At 35.2% G+C, this 12,598-nt stretch overlaps 2 protein-coding genes across 2 annotated transcripts; one reads left to right on the forward strand and one right to left on the reverse strand.

The window, feature by feature from the left end:
- Nucleotides 1–1,725: 1,725 nt before the first annotated feature.
- On the forward strand, nucleotides 1,726–4,892 carry LOC130966003 (cinnamoyl-CoA reductase CAD2-like). Its single transcript, XM_057890750.1, has 6 exons — nucleotides 1,726–2,040; nucleotides 2,126–2,295; nucleotides 2,386–2,577; nucleotides 2,780–2,948; nucleotides 3,313–3,499; nucleotides 4,630–4,892. The coding sequence occupies exons 1-6, from the start codon at nucleotides 1,920–1,922 to the stop codon at nucleotides 4,772–4,774; spliced, it is 984 nt and encodes a 327-aa protein (XP_057746733.1). The 5' UTR covers nucleotides 1,726–1,919; the 3' UTR covers nucleotides 4,775–4,892.
- A 1,520-nt stretch (nucleotides 4,893–6,412) lies between these two features.
- On the reverse strand, nucleotides 6,413–12,598 carry LOC130968573 (uncharacterized). The gene is made up of 2 exons (XM_057893919.1): nucleotides 12,326–12,598; nucleotides 6,413–10,360 (listed from the first exon to the last, which is right to left on the reverse strand). The coding sequence occupies exon 2, from the start codon at nucleotides 10,243–10,245 to the stop codon at nucleotides 7,126–7,128; it is 3,120 nt and encodes a 1,039-aa protein (XP_057749902.1). The 5' UTR covers nucleotides 10,246–10,360; nucleotides 12,326–12,598; the 3' UTR covers nucleotides 6,413–7,125.

Here is a 12,598-nt window from a genome sequence, read left to right on the forward strand (position 1 = left end):
GTAAAAACCCAACCCAATCCTTGTCCATTTTCACGAAGGACAAAGCGATCCCTATTAAAAAAAAAAAGGGACACTTCGACCCTCGACCTTTTTATTTTAGGACAATACGATCTCTCTGTTAAAAAATTCGTTAAATAATAAAAAAATTAGTTTTGTGGGGGGTTTTGTTTGTATTTTGTGGGGGTTTTAAACTTTCACAAAATTCTTTTCAACAATATAAGCAATTACTACTACTACTATCACTACCTTCTTCATCCTCATTATCATCACTCCTACCTCTATTATTATTTTTTTGTTTTATCATCATCATTATCTCCTCTATCGTCATCATCACCAATACCAATATTATCAACATTAAAGTTCTCTTCTTTCATTTCTTATTCGATGTTATTTTTTCCTTTAAAAGGTATTTGTACTACAATTACTATTTTTTTTTTCGGCATCATTTTCATCAATAGTTTTTTTCACTTAACTACCATTATTGAAAGAATTTTTCAAAAACAAACTTATTAATAGTTTGTGGAGGTTGAAAACTCCCACAAAATACAAATAAAACTCTCACAAAACTTTTTTATTATTATTTAATAAATTTTTTAACAGAGAGATCGTATTGTCCTAAAATAAAAAGGTTGCGAATCGAAGTGTCCATTTTTTTTGGACAAGGATCACTTTATCCTTCATAAAAATGGACAAAGACTGGATTGAATGTTTACTCCTTCATTCTCTAGCGTTTGTTATAAACTTATAATTAATATAATTTGATGCAAGTATATATTTCAGCTTCAGTTATATTTTTATTTAGTAGTAATTATTACTTATGAGAACTAAATTGATAATGGATTTGAGTAAGTTACCGGACTACTAAATTAATAGAATCACTAGATTATTTGTCGAATTATTTGACTCGATAATAATTAATTAAATAAATATATACAATTATGATAAAATTAAAATTTAAATAATAATAGTATGAATTTAATTTTTTTATATTATATTTAATTATATAATACTATGTTAACAAAAATAATTATTTTAAGAATTATGTTACATGTCAGTCATCAGTATAAAATATATATTAGAATATAAATATACATTGAAAATAAATTAAACCATATATATATATATATTAATTAGTAGCTGATTTTAGTGATTAATTTTGATAATTCTCTTTTCTTTGCCTTCTCTTGTCAGTGTCCTTTTTCTTTGTTTATCTGTAACTTGGCTAGACAGTGACTGAATGAGACAACACCACTGGAAGATAAAAGAACAGTAGAATACCTATTTGTTGGCCTATTTTAGCCACATCCTAGGTTCGATTCGAGCTGTAGTTGGGTGTGATAGAACCTGACTTGTGTGTATGATTGTTGGCCTATTTTAGCCACATCCTAGGTTCGATTCGAGCTGTAGTTGGGTGTGATAGAACCGGACTTGTGTGTATGAATGTGGTGTGCTTGAGTGGGTAATGTCTAAGATTGGGGTTCTCCAATCTTTCGAAAAAAAAAAAACAGTAGAATACTTTTAAGGGAAAGGGTAAATGGATATTTCACACGAGGCATGTGTCATCTGTCATGTTAAAAAGAGTCATATGTTAAAGTATCTTAGAGGAGGTAGATGTAATTTCCTTACATTTATGAAAGATGGATTCCTATTCCTATTTTCGAAAAGTCTATATGAATGAATGATTTTACATGAACTCACCCTTATTCATTGAATGTAGAACTGTAACAAGTGCTTAGGACTGATAATCATAATTTTGTCTGGCTATCTGCATTCGTGAGAGACATGTAAGCGCGTGCGTCATGTTTAATTGTGAAGTCATAAAATAGATTTAGAACTCGTATCTATATAAAGAACCCAATTGAATGCAGTATGCAACTCATAAAGAGCAAACAACAAAGTAGCGAAGAGAATATTGAAGAATGAGCAGAAGCGTCGGCAAGGTGGTGTGTGTCACCGGAGCTTCAGGTTACATTGCTTCATGGATCGTCAAGTTTCTTCTTAATCGCGGTTACACTGTCAGGGCCACTGTTCGTGACACAAGTCTGTTACTCTTACTCTACCATCAATTCTTTTTATTTATTTATATATTTATCTCTTTAAATGTGTTTCTCTTAAAAACATGCAGATGATCCGATAAAGGTAGAGCACTTAACTAAGCTTGAGGGCGCCAAAGAGAGACTACAGCTGTTCAAGGCGAATCTTCTAGAAGAAGGTTCATTCGACTCTGCAGTTCAAGGCTGTGATGGTGTCTTTCATACTGCATCTCCTTTTTATCATGATGTCAACGATCCACAGGTTCGGTTCGATTCGTTCGGTTATAATTTCATTTGTATCTTTTATTCTTATCTCCTCTTCATGACGTTACGTTTCTTTTTGTTTCTTCAGGCTGAGTTTTTGGATCCAGCAGTTAAAGGAACCCTCAGTGTTCTTCAAGCATGTGTAAAATCGCAGTCGGTGAAGCGCGTCGTTTTAACCTCTTCAATGGCTGCTGTTACATTTAGTGGAAGGCCTCTGACTCCTGAGACAGTAATTGATGAGACCTGGTTTTCCGATCCAGAACACTGTAAGGAGTTGAAGGTATGTGCCCTGTCCCTAAAATTGTTATCATATTCGCCTAATTAGGTCAAATTAGTAGAAGTGTTATCAGTTTTATGTGTTTCCTTTCTTCATTTCATGTGTTGACTTGATTTTGATTCATATGAATAATAAACTCAATTCCTTGTAAATTTGAGACTCTGGCACCAGCAATGTTATATCCCATTCTCCCTTTCTTTTTCAGTCATGGTACTGGTATGTGCTTTCAAAGACATTGGCTGAAGATGCTGCCTGGAAATTCGCAAAAGCAAACAACATCGACTTGGTTACTATTAACCCAGGACTGGTGATTGGACCTCTTTTGCAACCAGTACTTAACACAAGCTCTGCTAGGATTTTGAATGTAGTTAATGGTACTTTTTAAAATTCTGTTTTCTGCATGTGGAAATGAAAATTGAAAGAGTAAATGAGGGTTATAAAAGTACAATACATAATGTGTGAATATAATCGAAATATTTGTTGACTTTGTTGACAACATATTCTCTCTATGATTATCTAATTGATCGAATTAGATGCATAGCAACCAGGAGATTCAGAATAAGACAACAAAAATAATGAAAAAAAAAATCAGAGTATCCATATATTTGAGTTGTATGTTTATTTAGTTATTTTATGAATATTAGTTGCTTTTGTGTGATCCAAATATTTTTGGTTTGCCAATTGATAAGACCTCTCCATGTACTCAGTAGAAGAAAATCATTGACATCCTTGATGCAGGTGCGCAAACATTTCCAAATGCTACTTTGGAATGGGTCGGTGTGAAAGATGTTGCAAATGCTCATATCCTGGCTTATGAAATTCCTTCAGCTAGTGGGAGATATTGCTTGGTAGAGAGAGTGGAACATTTCTCAGGGATTATAAAACTTTTACGTGATTTATATCCAACATTACCCCTTCCGAAGAAGTAAGTTTAATTATTTGATTACCTTCAAGAATTCATACAAATCCCTATTTGCTGAATCAATTTCTTTTGATACTTTAATTGTCTGATTAAAAGCTCAATCTACTTAAAAGATTCATCATTGATTTGAATATAGTGTTTATTTATTGTCTATATAAAATGCAATTGGAAATGTCTAGAAAATTTGATGTGGAAGTTTTACAACTAGTCAACTAGTACAACTCTCGGTTCTTATAGTGATAATTTAATTGAATTTCACAGTCCAAATGAAGAGCTGTGTTTCTGAAGGGCCTTTGTATTTCCAAATAAAGAATTAATCTTTGAAATTAAAATATTTCTAGATTTAGGTTTTGTGAACTTTGGATGCGAGAAGGATGAAGGTAGTGTCAAGCATGGACATAAGAATAGCTGTAATATTAGTAACATACCTCATAAATTTCATTCTATCTGTAAATTCTTCTGATATGGTAATGCACATGTACTTTTTAGTTGTTTAGTTATAGCTGTTTTTTTTTTTCCCTTGGCCTGGGATGTAGCACTCTTGTTTTACTATAATATTGCTTCAAAATTAAATTTAAAATTTGTAGGTCATGTGATTTATTATATTACTATTAGTTATTCAGCATGCAGAGTCTCAACTCTCAATAGTGGTGTTATAACTCTAGTCATTAAGCAAGTTTTATTTCCTTTTCTTAGCGTGTTTTTTTATTATGTAGACTGAAGGCTCCGAATCTCACTTCTCTTTTTCCTTAAGAAACAGACCTTAGTAACTAGTTTATATTTAAAAGAATTTCCTAATTTGTAGACTATTCATGCAAAATTCCATAATTCATTACATATGTTTTATAAATTTAGTTTTAACGCACTTACAATGTAAAATAGGTATAATTACATCTGTCCTTTTAGATGATTATTTATGCGATCAATGAAAGAGGTAGTTATTTTTTATGATGTGACGTTTACATAATTAAATGCAGATATAAATCTGCTTTACGTGCATCAAAATTAATTTCATGCTTTATATGATATTTTTGTCCACTTTTATTGTTTCACATTTAGAAAATTTAAACAATTCTAATTTTTCTTGTGTTGATTTTTCTTATACCATTTTCACATTTTGTCATTGTTACCAGGCCCGCCGATGATAAGCCGTATGTGCCAACATATCAAGTTTCGAAGGAAAAGGTAAAGAGCTTGGGACTTGAATTCATTCCTTTGGAAGTGAGCCTCAAGGAAACTGTGGAAAGCTTGAAAGAAAAGAAATTCACCAACTTTTAATTCATCGTACTCGTGTACTGTTAAATAAAAGTTGAAAGAAAAATCGATTATTGCGTGAGTAGTACTTGTAGTGCGAGTTGCAGTTGAAAATAAATATAAATTGGAATGAAGGTTTGTATGACTTTTGACCCGTTGATGCTCACAATAACTCTCATTTTATAGCACGTTATGCCATCGTATTTGACACTGATCGAGTGATCGAGCCTTGAGCAAAAAATGAACATATTTATATAAATCAATAAATATGAATTAAAAAAAAATTTCTTTTCGTGTTTTAAGACAAAACAAAAAATATGATATTCAATTATGCATGGTTATAGAGTTTGAAGAAGATTTTCGGGAATTTATTTACAAATCTTAATTTATAAAATTGATAATTGTTCAGAAGGTTGGCAGAATTACCGCTCTCACGAACTTCAGGAAACCTTCCTTGTCTAGTAACAAATCTGTCCGGGAGAACAACCTACAAAATTCCTCCAATATTTAAGTATAGTATGTGCTTAATTTTTTTTCTTTACTTATTTATGGATAATTGCGTACCTTTTCCTTAGCTTTTCATCCTCCCTTTATACCAATCACCATTCTTTGGTAATAACGGTTTTAGATTAGATTAATGTTAACCGTTTCTTTCTTACTTTATTTGGAGTGGAGAAAGGATATATGGATGAACACCAACTGCTTTCATGTTTTCAAACTGATAAGGAGATGAACACCAACTGCTTTCATGTTTTCAAACTGATAAGGAGATGATTTTCAATGCAGAAAATAAAATATGATTTTGCTTTACAAAAGTGCAAGCACATTATGCTCTCTTATTGTATGACTCTATTGTTATTTTACAATAAAATGAGTAAAACTTTAATTTAATCAGCTCTTTTATTGTTTTAGATAACTGTGTTTAGCTGCACTTATACAAATGTTTTCATCTAATTGTGTGTGTATGTATGTGTGCATTTGTAACTTTGGCATTTGGTCAGTGTTTGTCATAAATCATTGTCAATTCATTCTCGGATTTAGTTGCCAAACCTTATTGAATCATGACAATAGCTTATAAGTTTTTCAATGTGAACATGATGATAAACTTATTTAATCATGGATTCATGGCTGGCATTTTGTTCTTGCTACAATTACTATGTAGGGAACTTGGTACTTAGTGTCAATGAGCTACTTGATCTCCTTTTATATTGGTTTTTGGGAGAGTGTAGAATACCAATATCTTTCTTTTTTTTTCCCCTAAAAAAATACCCGAGCCATGTAAATATGGTAAGGTTCAATCCTGACAATCTTGCATACCAATATTATTCAGCTACAAAATTTAAAACAATACTACAGTTTTACTTAGAGAGCAATAACAAAATCCATCCTAGTTCATTCCTGATTTCTCAGCTAAGCCACATTATGAACCCCTTGAATTGTAGATAAGCAATAATTTACACAACAGATCCAGATGAACATACAGGATAGTAAAATACAATTAAGGCAACAAGGAAAAATATGCCAAGTGCTCTACAAATCCTTGACTTTCCTTTCTTCAATTAGATGCATAATCACAACAGTTTTCCATCATCTGTGCAACAAAATGTTTGTACCTCCCAAAAAATACATTAGTCATTACATGAATTCATTGTCATTTATAGTGTATAAGTGCAAAAGAGAAATCGAAGCTGTTGGCTTCTCAGCCCGTGGATTGTTATTAGAACTTAGAAGGATGCACTATTTAGCATTTATGATAGATCATCACACATACTCGCATTTTAAAAAAGGCACATTAAAATCCACCTAAGTTTGATGGGATAAACTATTCATCTCAAGAAGTATAAATGTGATAAAATTATGAACTGAGATAAAGAGCATGGAGTTAGGCAGTATCTTGTGTAAACGGAAAATTTGTGAACCCGAGACTTTCCGATTTACAGGTTATTGATTGGACAACTAAAAACTCCCTAAAATCAACTAAATCTATTGCCATGAAATAAAGGCACCACACAGGATGCTATGCCTATAATTTTTGTCAGATCAAAGAGAAATTACAGCTACATGTACCAAGCCTTGTGCTTGTGCTGACTTTCTATCAAACTGAAGTAAAAGAAATACACAAAAATAAGGTAAAGAAAAAAAAATATTTAAAAAAAAAAAGAAAAATTATCTCCCCACCTTTACCAATCATTCTCAAGAATTAAATTACATCCATCGACCTTCAGCTTTTATTGAGTTCTGGTTCATCTCTTACTAAAGAAGGATTCCAATGGAGTGGCCTACTCTTCAGGATCATCTTGTGTAGCAATTAACATAAAGCACTAAATGGTAGGTTGTATCTATGAACAGATAAGAAGTAAAATCATAAATTAGAGCTACTTCCATGGAGGTTGAGGACCTCTGTAGCTAAATGGATAAGGATCCCAGCCACTGTCTGGTTCCTTTCTTTTTCCATCACCCCCAGAACTTGAGGATTGCGGAATGGTCCTAGCATGCTCCTCCAAAGCTCTTCCAGAAGAGGGAAAGAAAAACTGCCTTGCAGCCAATGTATCTCTAGGTCCACCATCAGTCATGAAGTTGGAATTTAAATCAAAGTTTGGAGGCGAAGGCCCGACCCCATTTAAACTGAGTTGTGTACCGGCCATGTTCACGACAACTGGAGGCTGAGAGTAAGATGGCAGAATGGTTGATGAAGACCCCCCAACTTGAGGAACCACAGGAGCACCTCTTGAGTCCACCATGTATGGAATTGTGCCACCAGATGCATACATGGCTGACGAAAATGATAGATGGGGGCCTGATGTCAGGCCATTATACCCGAAAACAGCTGACTTACTGTAAGATACTGAAGGGCCCATCCCCAACATGGCACCAGCTCCTGACATTGTAAGATCGATGACAGGCTCAATAGCTTTGCCATTTGGAATAGATATCGTTTGAGGAACATGTTCTCTCCTATCAACTTCCACCTTGGCACCCAAAATAGAGATCACAGGAGCATCTGACTTTGAACGCCCATATGAATCCATAAACGAAGACTTACTAGGCCCTTGTTCCACCAAAGCAGTTTGAAAATATGGTCTGTCATTCAGATCAATGTTGCGAACTGAAGGCTGCATTGATGACGACGATGCTCCATGTAACGGACTCCAAAAGTCATTTCTTTGGGAAAACAGTTGCGCTTCTGTTCTGCGATTTGAAGGTTGGATGTCACCATCGTCACCAACACTGTTTAAATCCAAGTCAAGCCTGCTGGACTGTTTAGGATTAAGTTCCACTAATGACTGCTCAAAAGGAAGGCCTGAGGATTTTTGTTTTACCAGTTCTTCATCCCCATCAGCCACATTCAAATCAATATCGAGGAAATCATGCCTTCGCTTGGAACTATCTGAGTTCCCACCAACAGAAACATTCCTCTCACTATCAGAACTTCTACGAGGTGATGCAGGACGAAAGGCACTAGTGACAGCTGATCCTTTCCATCCAAGTGTCCCTTCAAACTGCAAAGGAGCAGTCGGCGGCCCAGAACTCTGTGCAGGCTTTGAAACAGAGACAACTGGTATTGGTGCGGCAGGCATAGTATTTACTGACACGTCCATACCATTTGAACCAATTTCTTCATTCAGATCGAAGGTACATAGGCTTTTCTCTGAATTACCTCCTGGATCTTGAGCTGCTTCAGTCACCTGTGAGGACTCCAAGTCAGGTAAGCATTCTGGCTGTGCCTGGGCCTCAATATTGTCTGAGTAACTCATATGTCCATCCTGTTCAGAACATGCATCAGCAGAGTTGCTTTGCCTGGACGATACCTCCTCAGGCAGGACATGGGTTAGTTCATATTTATTATCTGAAGAAACTGGACTGTCTGAACTCCCTGGTCGCCTTATTCTGCCTTCTGAAATTTCCTCTGAAGATGAGCTGCGGACTTCTCTCTCAACTTCCTGAGCAACTTGTCGAGCAACTTCTAAAGCATCAACAATCCCATACTCGAGTTCAATATCGGAAGTTTTCTTGATAAGGTTTGGGATTCTGGGCCGCTTCCTCCTTCTAGAAGAATCAGAACCGTTCGAGGCATCAATGACTTTGTTAGAAACTTGGCCCTTTTCCAAAGAAACTTGTCGAGCACCTTTTAAGGCATTGTTATCAACATTATCATACTCACGTTCACTGCCATAACTTGAGGCCCCATTTCCTTGATTGGATACTTGGCCCTTGCCCTCTGTTACTCCTTTAACATATTCTGTTGAAAGAAAAGGCATCTCTAGCTGCTCTGACTTTCCCACATTTCTGTCCCTGACTGATGAGTCCTGCAACATATTAGAAACGCATTCATTATCATTTTCTGAAGCTTTTGGGGGCTGGGGATTGCAAGAATTTATAGCTTCTACGTCATCCACCGCACTCTTTGCATCAGATGCAGGTGTTCTCATGTCGCAAGGAACAGCCATTATATGACAAACACCATTCTCATTGTTCTCATCATTATGTTCTAAAGTAGGTTCTTTCACAGATTCGGGTGCATTTGTTTCAGTCGCACCCAAAGAAACAGGTCCATGCCCTAGCTTTGAGTATGAAAAAGAGCTATCTGCTATTCCTGAATTTTCGGGAGGGACACTATTATTTTGCTCTAGCTTCTCCTCTTTGGATAAGTCATTCAACTGTACATCATCTGGCTCTCCTTTAAAATTTCCTGGTTTTGGAATATGAGAGTTACAGATCTCAGTTACTGTGGCCACACCTTCACTTATGGGAGCAACTTCTTGGACGGGAGTCAAAACACTAGAAAAATGGTTTGCTTTTTCTTTGAGATGTTCAGAATCCAAACTTACAGAAGACTCAGGTGCATTGTCAGAACTTGGTATCTGTTCGGTAGCAACTTTTTCTGGTAGCATGCTATCTGACCTTCTCAATTGAGACTTCTCACCTACTACAGTTTCTGATGCATGACCATCATCATTGCCACCTTCTGTCACAGCAGATGGCTGGCATTCCTCCTTGGCAATTTTATCACTCGATCTGTCAACTTGAGGTTCAACCTCACCATTTTCACCTCCTTCCCAGCTGTCAAATAATTGTCTTGCCCGATCTCGAACTCTAGAGCTATGGTGGCCAAGAAGCTTATGTACAGTTCCCCAAATTCCAGATGAGATTGACTTCTTGCTGTCAAGTTGCAGCTTTTCAATTGCCCGTAATAATGCTGAAATTGACTCTTCAATGAAGCCATCATTTGCATCAGCGCCAAAATTGTGCGACTCATTTAACCATCTATTGATGAACAAAAGACCATCTAATTGAATAAATAGATCAAGACAATCTTTATTTTCAGTAGCAGCAATGGTGCTTGCAACAGCAGCCCACTGCCTCGTTGCATCACAAGCATTCTTAACAACACTATCTTGCTCCTTTTGCATTTCAGAGACCAACTCCTGGACTCGACAAGGCGCAGTGAGCCCATCTCTCATCTCAGTCAAAGTAAAGAAGTCTTCGAGAGTCATAATGCTTCACATAACCTTGCTCAAGGCACCAAGGCTGACCTTTTTGTAAACTAGAAGGTATTGTTTCATTAACTAAATTATAGGACTCCAGGGAAAGAATAATTCACAATCAAACCTGCAAAAGATAATAAAAAAAGTTTAGATAAATTTAAGAAGACAATCTTTTTCAAAGCTCAACAGGTCAGAGTCATTCAAGGAGCTTCACACAGATATCTGGAAAACAATTGGAGCACATGAAAATCAAATTCCATGTAATAGCATCAATAGAATAAAACTGCCACTGAGGCATGGACAAACAAATGCGCCTAAATCTGTTCTATGCTCCTCTGCCCAGAATTTCCCACAGTTTAAGATATATATTCTCTCCACTCAGTTCTGGTCTGCTTTTGTTATCTGAATCTTTCTTCCTCTGTTTTCAGCCTATATTCTTATTTTCCCTCTATTTGAGTCCTCGCTTTTGGGTTCGCTTTTCTGTTTCTCATTCCAACACCCCCCCCCCCCTTTTCCCGGCCATTCGCTCCATTTTTATTCTACACTATGACCTAAGTTCATTAGAACCTCAAATAATAACACTCAATTTCCCATCTATAAAATCATTTCATTTTTTAGAAAAAATATGTTAGAAACATTCTCCAATAATGACTAACCTCAAAAGACACCAAATCAAGCAACTCGAACTTGTTTTACATATCTTTTAAATCTTTATAGACAGAAAAAAGATGAGTAATGCCTTCTCAAATTTATCTTTCTGAATTCATCTCTATTTAAAAGTTGAATCATAATAAAAAGAGTAAAATATACTTTTTTTCCATAATGCTTGCGATTTTTTTCAAAAATACTCCAACGTTTAATTTCATTCAATTTTCTCCCTAATGTTTCCGATTTATTCAATTTTATCTATAATGTTTTCGATTTATGTTAAACCTATCCCTGAAAATTTTCAATTTTGTCCCTAACATTTTACATGGAGTTGACATCTGGGAGTAATTTTGACACAAATTGAAAATGTTAGAGACAAAATTGAATTCAACTAAACATTAGGGATATTTTAAAAAAATATCACAAACGTTAGAAACAAAAACTATACTTTATCTAAGTAGAAAATAAAAATTTATACTTTTAAGTAAAGCATATCTTATACATGTTAGGAAAGGTTTTACCAAAATGAAATCAACTGGAATAGTGAACATATAACTCAGCTCCCATCCTGAGTATATCCATGCCTTACTTCTTATTTCCAGCTTATTTAATTTTTTAGCCAGGTTGACCAAAAAAGATAAAAGGAATATAACCAAATTTTACTATTATTCTGAAGAAGCAAAAACAATTCAGATATAAAATATTTTTGACAGATTGAGCAGACCTATGCGTTATTACTTACAAGCCAGCCTTATTAAGCCACAATGCACAAATCAAGTCGTATCTTGGTGAGTGATAAAATAACTAGAGCTAAATCTATCAACAAATAAGATTATCCATCAATTCAAGTGCTGGTACAAAGTCATATTTCAAATAATAATAATAGTAACAGTAGTATATTATAAACAAATAAATCATACTATAATCTACAATCACAAACACTGAAAAACACTGAAAACACTGAAAAAAAAAATTCCTATTTTCCGACAATAACGGCCAATTCACAGCGAAGATCATAACGCACATAGAAAATGCAACTAAATTATATTTTAAGAAAATACTTGACATGAATTTATTACCAACTTCAAATCTAATCTGAAACATTGAAATGGAAGAAAATCAAAGACGAATAAAGAATTATCAAATAACATTACACTCAGCTAAAATTGCAAAACCCTAAAAGCCGACGTTAGGTAGCTGATACGCAATAATTGACCCTAAAAATTCAAATTTTCGTGAGCGTATCAAAATGCAATGCTGAAGAGAACAACACTCAACTTATCACAATAGAAACTCCGAAATATGCTAAATAACACGCAAATCCCCAAAATAGGAATTACGAGTAAGAGCGACGAATACAGAGATAGTGAAATTAATAGAGAAGTAGAAATAGAGTTGCAAGAGAGAGAGAGAAGGAGAGGGAGAGAGAGGGAGGGTTCACCTCGTTCAATCAAATCGAAACCCTAGCTGAGGTTTCAGCTCCAAAAAGGCAAGAAGGAGGAGAAGCTCCTTCAAATTCAAAAGGCTCCGGAGAATTCCAGAAGGTTCGGACGGCAAAGCTTCGAAATTGAAGGCTTGCTGTGTTGCTTGGCGTTGGAATGAATCTCTGTTCGTGTGTTTCTGTGTATCGCATGGGAATGGAATGAATTAATGGGTTCGTTGAGAACTGAGAAAAGAGAAGAGGAAGCAAGCAACGTTTTACTTCTTCTTCCGT

Source organism: Arachis stenosperma, chromosome 3 (genome assembly GCF_014773155.1).
Source record: "Arachis stenosperma cultivar V10309 chromosome 3, arast.V10309.gnm1.PFL2, whole genome shotgun sequence".
Taxonomy (NCBI): domain Eukaryota; kingdom Viridiplantae; phylum Streptophyta; class Magnoliopsida; order Fabales; family Fabaceae; genus Arachis; species Arachis stenosperma.

Coding starts and splice junctions, on each gene's coding strand:
- LOC130968573 (XM_057893919.1), bottom strand. CDS start 10,245: ATGACTCTCGAAGACTTCTTTACTTTGACTGAGATGAGAGATGGGCTC.
- LOC130966003 (XM_057890750.1), top strand. CDS start 1,920: ATGAGCAGAAGCGTCGGCAAGGTGGTGTGTGTCACCGGAGCTTCAGGT. Junction 2,296..2,385: donor ATGATGTCAACGATCCACAG/GTTCGGTTCGAT, acceptor TTGTTTCTTCAG/GCTGAGTTTTTGGATCCAGC. Junction 2,578..2,779: donor AACACTGTAAGGAGTTGAAG/GTATGTGCCCTG, acceptor TTTCTTTTTCAG/TCATGGTACTGGTATGTGCT.